The sequence below is a fragment of the Centruroides sculpturatus genome, unplaced genomic scaffold, assembly GCF_000671375.1.
Source record: "Centruroides sculpturatus isolate CEXI.00-Female unplaced genomic scaffold, Cexi_2.0 scaffold707, whole genome shotgun sequence".
Taxonomy (NCBI): Eukaryota; Metazoa; Arthropoda; class Arachnida; order Scorpiones; family Buthidae; genus Centruroides; species Centruroides sculpturatus.
In genome coordinates this window covers 434245-442471 of record NW_019384935.1, presented here as the reverse complement: position 1 = coordinate 442471, position 8227 = coordinate 434245, and the positions used below count along the sequence as shown (strand labels likewise).

Here is an 8227-nt window from a genome sequence, read left to right as displayed (position 1 = left end):
ATAAGAAGATATACTGTATATATATTAATTTTTTTTAATAAATAAAATAATATACATTGTTAGATTGTTTTTCTATATAAAAACAACTAATTCTATATATGAACATTAATATAATAATTACTGTAATTAATTTATTTAGATAAATTAATGCCATGTAATTTTGTTAATTTATCACTAATAGACATATATTTCAAGTTCAGATATTAATAATGATTAAACGTTAAAAATTAAATACTTAATATAAATAATTTAGGAATTTCTTTTAAATATTTTAAATAATTGCCCCTTAGGCTTAGCTTCACATCATAACACCGAGCCACGCCAGGAAGCCGAACTTGCGGGGTTTTAGTTTAAAATATCTTTTTTTCGATAGTATTTTATAAACATTTAAAATGATATTACTATTTAATTTTAAGGAAGAAAGAGAAAATCGTGCAAAGATTCACCTCTTACAATGATATGGTCTATAATGGTCTGCACGTCTAAATCTACTTTAGAATGATCACAAGAGGAAAAAGTCTCTCTAAACGTTCACTAGATGGAGCGGCATTAGCACCCGCTAAACCGAAATCGACCAATCGGAGAAGGTTACACGAATCGTATGCGCTGATTATATTTTGACTAAATAAGTTTAAAATTATTTCATTCGATTTCATAAATTGTCGCAATGAATAATTTTTTTGGTTTTATCGCTAATATTGTGCAGAATTTTGTTTTAATTCGTACAAGAATATAATGTCTGAAACAATCACGTGATAACCTTGAATCGCCTTTAAATCTTACGTTTTACTTTGAATCGCACGAATGAACCGAGTATAAAGAAATAAAAGAATGGTATATTTACTTCTGTTGCCCTGGCTAAGTGCCTTTCTAATAACAATCTTTCCTTGGAAGACTGCTTAATCATCATATGCAACTCCGAAATATCGTGATATATTGTTCCGTTCTGTTAACAAAAACAATATATATTTATGTACTATTTCAAAATATAATAATAATAATAATAAAAAACAAAAAACAATTAATCTATATTTTCCTCTCTTATTTGTCAGACTTACCTTATATTTTTCTAATAAATTTTCTTTCTTCCATTTGACTTGATTTTCTCTTTGCTTTGCAAAAGTTGCCTTAATTTTTTCCAAAGTAATCTTCTTTTTACTCTAATAAATTAAAAATTGTGTGTTTTGTAATTAAAAATTAATTTTAAAGAAATAAATAAATATTAATAGCAGAAAAATACAGACGTGGAGAGCCTTCAAATGTAATTTTATCAAATAATCATTCAATTTCATAAGTAAATAATGTACATTACTCAATAACATACGTAAATAATGCACATTACTCAATATATAGCATGTATTCATTTACATTGAATACAAGCTATATATTGGCATATCATTTTCTACTTGAACAAATAATCTCTCTTCAATGACAAAAACAATTTCTTTAAATTTATCTGATTCATTTTATTTTGCTTCTTTTAATTGAGAAATAGCAGTAGACCTATTAATAACTTTTTTAAAAAAGAAAATTTAAAACTTAGAAATCTGCATTGTAATTGCTAAATGTAATTCCCTTTAAGTTATGAATATATACGTGATTTTATGACAATACAGACAAATAAAAATTACTTTTGAAAGATTCAAGTGTGTATTTATAAACGCATACTTTTTAATATATATTTAAATTTAAAACATTTAGAAATATACACGTAATTTACATGCACACCTTTATATACACACATACATTTAACACTCCCATACAGTATTACTGAATTGAAGAATCGTTGCATAGAAAAAAATAATTTTTTTGATTTCATCTATAATAAATAATATGAACATTTTAAAATCATATTTTAGTTTATTTCATTTACATCTTTATAAATTATATTTTTTAATAATTATTTTAAAAGTAGTTTATGGTTGTTGGCTTATTTTATTTTGTTATTAATAAGTTGATTACAACGTTATATTTAATGGAGTATCAATATTATATCCCAACCGAATATATTATTTGTGGTATAGTTGAGAACAGCCTAATAGGTAAGACAATCGGCAAAGTTTAGGCAACAGTTGAAAACTTAAATTAAGATAGATCGCACCTTTCAATCGATAATGAAAAGTAATATTGGGATAAAAATTGTACAGAAATTCTAGATAAAAAAAAATTGGGAAATATAAATGTAATTGCTATACTAGGCGAAATAATTTATAAGATCTTATTAATGATTTGAGAAAATATTAAAAATTAATAGTATTTAATTACATTTTTGCTCATGATTACGATACAGATTTTGCATGATAATCAGAGAAATCCTGAATATCTTTAAGTAAACAGTAAGAATAATATTGCAATATGAGATTTATGAATTAAAAACTCCGGAATCTTATCATTATAGGCCTATATATTTTTTCCTTTTCCTTTGGTAATAAACGCAGGCTATACAATACAATCATATAATAATTTTATTTCAAAAATATTTATTCACATGATTAGATAAAATTATGTTCATATATTTTTTTTTATTTATCATATCGAAATTTGAGAATTATTATTAATCATAAATGCATACTTTATGTCACCTAAACTGAATAAACTTCCGTCATTAATCTAGATAGAAGAGGAGATGTTGTTCGATTTATAAAAGAAAAAATTCAAAACATGGGAAAAATATAGTCGGACATTGTTCTGGCAAAAAGCCAACCTCCAGACTAAAGAAAATCGAAAAATAAACAAATAAAAAGTCTCTCCACCTCTTAATTGCGATTCTCTAATAGATAGTTCGATTTTCGATGAGTGAATAATTATATTTTTCGTTGAATTGATCGATTCCAAAAGACATGATGAAATTAGTACATATTCAAATGTGTTTTTGTTTTGTTGTTTCTTTTTTTTTTTTTTTAACTGACCAAAAAGACGACAGTCGCCATTAGGAGGGACATTCTGTCTAGTAAACAAAATTTATGAATCCTTCCTCTAATTCCATTAAAACGTTTCCTCATTTTAATAAAATTAAATTATTCATTTTAACTGTTTAATAATTGCATATACAAAAACTTATTTTTTAAAATTGTGCTATTATTTATAAATAATAATAATAAATAAAATTGATAAAATTATTCATTCTATATAATATTTATTCTATTCATAAATTCAATTATATATGGAAAAGAAAAAAATTTAATACTTGACACATTTTTCTCAACTTTAATATTTTTAAAGATAATAGAAAATTTTATAAACTTAAGTTTTTAGAACCTTTTATGAATTATATATAATGTCTATACACCTATACATACATCATACACACAACTTCTTCTATAAAGAAAATTGTTTTAAAATTATAATGGACATTTATTATTTAATTTATTAATTATAAGAAGATANTAAAAATTTTTTTTTTGTATAAACGAGCTCTTATTTAAATTAAAATTCGATTTGTTTTCTATAGAAATACAGACTATTTAGGCCTATTCTTACCTCTATCCCGGCCACTTAATAAACATTAATAAACCTGAAATAAATCATATCTAAATTTAGTACATATTAACGTGGTTAAGTGTCATCATAATTGTATCTATTTGTTTTTATTTTTAGTAAATATAAATAGCAGAACACGTTATGTAAGTTCATTACTAATTTATGTAATAAGTAGTTTTTTTCCAAGAAAATTTTACAAGAATTAAATTTAATTTTCGCAAACGAATTACTTCTTACTAATTTGAACCCCATTTACAAACTATTATAAATTAAATAAAAAGATGTTAATCAGTAAATTTAAAACAATAAAAATTAATAAAAGAAATGCTTTTTTAATGATTATAATCAGTTACACAAAACTATATTAGAAAAATGACTAGTATTAAAGCTAAAAAAAATACAGGTTATAAAAACTGTTCAAAGAAAAAAGCAATGATTAATGTCTAAACATCATCAATCAAAATCCGGGTTGATTAAAGTTAACATAAAAACGGTCAATAAGGTTCATGGCTAGATTCAGTTCATTATTAGGATTTGTTTTGTAAAATCATTAAAAATGTAACAACGTAATTTGTACTAAGCTATTTATATAAAATATTAATTTTTTTATAATTTCACCGCATATTCCGATATAATACTACAAATACGTGACTGTTTTCATTATATGACACGACAGTCAAACCCTTGAAATTTTTTTCTTTTCTTTTCAGGTAGAGAACATTATCAGCGGAACAAAGATAAATATATTTCATTGAAAACTATTTATAACTTTGACACAGACTACTATACACATGGCAATAATTCAAGTGCTTAATGGGTTCGTGAGACAGTACCTTCTTTTTTTTTATCACCAGACTATATCATGCTCAAGCTATATCTATTGTCTCCAGATCTAAAAATCTATCACTCGTTTTTTTTAAATTCATTTTATTGTACAAAGTAAAAAAATGTACTTATATTAAACTTAAATAAATCGGATTTATATACGTGGACACAAATTTTTCTATAAGTCTATATCATCTTCATTACCTGTATGGCTAAAATAATATATTACATAACGGTAGTTATATTATAAATATAAGGTTCGACGATTTCGGGATACATTCCACTGATTTCACTTATTAGATATGGATTAATTATTTTGTTATGCAAAAATTCTATACGGTTGTTTATTAATACTTAATAAATATTTATTATTATTATTTTTCTTTCGAGTGCTTCTTAATTTCGTCGAGAAGAGCATAGTTTTTCTTGCTGTTGAATGAACTTAATGAATCATTAATAAGCCGTTGATTGAATATATAATTCATGTTAACATACATACAGTAGATCGGAACGAAAGAAGTTGTACGGAACCGCAACTGGAGAGCTGTCACCGCGTATAGGATGGTTGAATGACTTTCTAGGATGAACACAGACGTCAATGTCCTATATAACTGAATGAAATTTTCCTCGGTGTTTAATACATTAAAAATATGAAACCTTGTATTAATAAGAGATATATTATATGACCACTATTCTATTTTCAACAGAAAACGGTTAAAACTGTCGAATAACTACTACAATATTTTTCCATCATTAGTCATGCAGTTCATTATACGACGAATGAATTAAAAATATATATTATAATAATATATGTATATGAATTATGCATATAGAAATAATTAACTGCTGGCAATCATCTGGATCATCTGAACTTTATCTGTCATATTTTTTGATTGAAGATTTTTTTTCTAAAAGATTTTATTATTCTTTAATGCATTTTAATTAATAAATACAGCTTTTATATTAACTATTTATTAATTTTTTTATCCATAACTTATCTGCAATATATCTAAATCTCTTGCATTTTAAATTTAAATATTATCATCCTGATCATTACTACTACTATTATTTCAATAAATTAAATATCAGATATGTATGATATATTATTAATCTATTTAATTCCTAATTCATAAAAATAGTCTGAATATTTAAAGACTTTAAAAATAGTATGAGACAGGGAAAGCCATAACAATAATATATTGATGATGATAAGAAGCATTATATAACTATGAATGTAACTGTAAACCAAGATCAATACATTATATATTATAAATTTTGAGTATTACACAGGTATTCATCAATGTAGAAATTCTTTACAGTAATAAAATACACAAAGAGGGCTTTATACATAATATTTAATATCAATTTTTTCATCATTTTACTTTATAGTTTATTATTGTATTTTACATATTTGTATTATTCTGAAAACTAATATATAGCAACAAAAGATCGAAATTTATGTACTAGTATTTAGATTTCTTTTTAAAAAAGAAATTATATATCAGATATATAAATGAAATATATAAAATTTGTTATACTTTTACCTGTGTTAAATGTGTTCATGCCTGTGTTAAATGTTTCATATATTGTATAGTTATCATGTATTATATACAGATAAGAGAAGTACTGTATATTATTTATGTCTATATACAAAACAGTAGTACTAAAATACAATATTTTTTGTTTATTATGTACCAAAAATAAGATACATTTTGTACTGAGTCAATAACTTTCTAGTTCATAGATAAAATAATATATTTTTTTCTTTAAATTTTTATAAAAATAACTAATATTCAAGGTCATACTTCCGGAAATACACCTGAAAAAATAAGGATTCAATTCATTTGCATTGGAACAGTACGTATGTTGTCATACGAAATACCAAAATATACATTATGTATACAGTATATGCATGTATTGTATTGAAGTTGACATACCTGTTGAATCATACCTGACAGGTGTACACGCTTTGTATTTTAATCTTCATTTTATAACAAAAATACCAACTTCTTTCGTGGATTATATCTTTCCTTTCGAAGATCGCAATCTCATATTACTAGCGCACTTTACGTAACAAAAAAAACACTGTCTCTTTCGTCTCCTACCTGTTTTCACTGTAGGTCGCCATTACTATTATTAGTTTGCCTGTCCACCGCCAGGGAGAAGCACTTATAAGTATCTTATTTGAAATTTGAATTATTTCGAAACAAATTAAATTCTAAAGTAAATAATACAACAATAATAATTATTTTAGTGTTGCCAACTTTCGTGTATATATTTTTTTAATATAAATTCGAATTCATTCCTTACTTAAATAATATATATATTTAATCATTATATATTAATAGTGTTAATGAGATGCATTTATATAAGTGCAAGTATTATTAGTGACACTTTATAATTACGTAAAACAAATGCTAAAAATATGATAATTTTTTTAAAAAATAATAAAAATTATTATTTAAACGCTTACCCATTTTCTTCTTTCGTGCTAAGTTTATAAAGATATCGAGTCAGCAATTGCGTCTCTTATGAATGACACACCTGAACAGGTAGATGTATACCTGTCGAGGTACCTGTCATCTATGAGGCGACATCTGTTGACAATATTTTTACAAAGACAAATTATCTGGTAGAAATTTCCTAGAAGTCCTTTCGGGCAGAGGCCAAAGATAAAACTTGTTAGAAAGAAAATGTTCACATATAATTGATATCGTGGGTTTAACATCGTCTATGTTTTGGACATGGGCATTATTAAAGCCTGTTTTCCAAGTAATAAAAAGTTAACCTTTGAAGTTTATCAACCTGTAAATCTATGTAACGATGTCAAAAATAAGTCTATACGCCTAAATTTCTGATAGTTGAGATGGGAGTGTTGGAAAAATAAATTCAATCGCATACGCCTACGAAAGACGGACGAAAAATAAAAATTAAAAATAAATAAATAAAATCTTATGTCTAAATTTTCGCGTTTTATAAATGAAAGCAGAGTTTAAATAGAACAAAAATTGATTTAAGTTTCTATTTACGTAGATATAAATCTTAAGTGACTATCATCCATAATAAAAAACGGAAAATTCATGTCGATTAATCATAACATTTAAAAATTTCAAACGGGGGAGGGAAAAAAATTGATTAAAAAAAATTATTACTCGAATAAATTAAATCGGAGACTGTCATGAATATTTTAGATACTTTTAAAATTAAAATTTAATGTAGAGAATATTCTTTAAAAAACTTAATCAATAAATTCGAAGTAGAACAGGTATTTGATGCACAAGTAATACTGGAAACTATTTAAACTAAAAAATAATAAAATAAATGGATAAAATCCAAAAAACAATTGGAATTTTTTTTTACTTTAATATAATTAAATATTTTATATACTTGGAATTTAAATAAATAGCTAACTTTTATATAAAATGTATAAAATTCAATTGTATGACCTCATTATGCTTTTAAGTGTTAACAATGCACTATACACTTTGTTGTATAGTCTTTATCCTAACTTTCGTGCCTATTAAGAAAGCTATTTTTGACAAAATGCCACTTGCTAATTGCATTACGATATCCTACTTACAAGTTAATTGAGGAAAAATTATCATTATTAGACAATTGAGTTCAGTTTTAAAGTCGAAAATAACTTTTAAGAATGTTTGTAACGGAAATATTTAAAAATTTATATATATATATATATATATATAGTGAGAATAGAGAGAGTTAAACTATTAATCATTATGTCTTCCTCATACTTTCAAAAAAATTTTTAAAATAGTTTTGAATATGTTGATTTAATATTAAATTTAATTTTTGTAAAATTAACTCTTTTTCTGATTAAGTACAGTAAGAAAGTTTTTTCATTCCAGATTTAAAAATTATAATAATAAATATTCTAGGAACAAATCTATCCTTTATAAAGAAA

The 8227-nt window shown here is 24.3% G+C and overlaps 1 protein-coding gene and 1 long non-coding RNA gene across 2 annotated transcripts; both read right to left on the bottom strand.

Annotated features, from left to right (window-relative positions):
• Positions 1-494: 494 nt before the first annotated feature.
• Positions 495-1802, bottom strand: LOC111632056. The gene is made up of 3 exons (XM_023376412.1): positions 1729-1802; positions 1059-1160; positions 495-946 (listed from the first exon to the last, which is right to left on the bottom strand). Exons 1-3 carry the CDS (start codon positions 1759-1761, stop codon positions 773-775), a joined length of 309 nt encoding a protein of 102 aa, XP_023232180.1. The 5' UTR covers positions 1762-1802; the 3' UTR covers positions 495-772.
• A 4066-nt stretch (positions 1803-5868) lies between these two features.
• On the bottom strand, positions 5869-7163 carry LOC111632067. The gene is made up of 3 exons (XR_002757806.1): positions 6779-7163; positions 6243-6450; positions 5869-6124 (listed from the first exon to the last, which is right to left on the bottom strand). It is a non-coding gene; the product is annotated as an uncharacterized LOC111632067 (long non-coding RNA).
• Positions 7164-8227: the final 1064 nt, after the last annotated feature.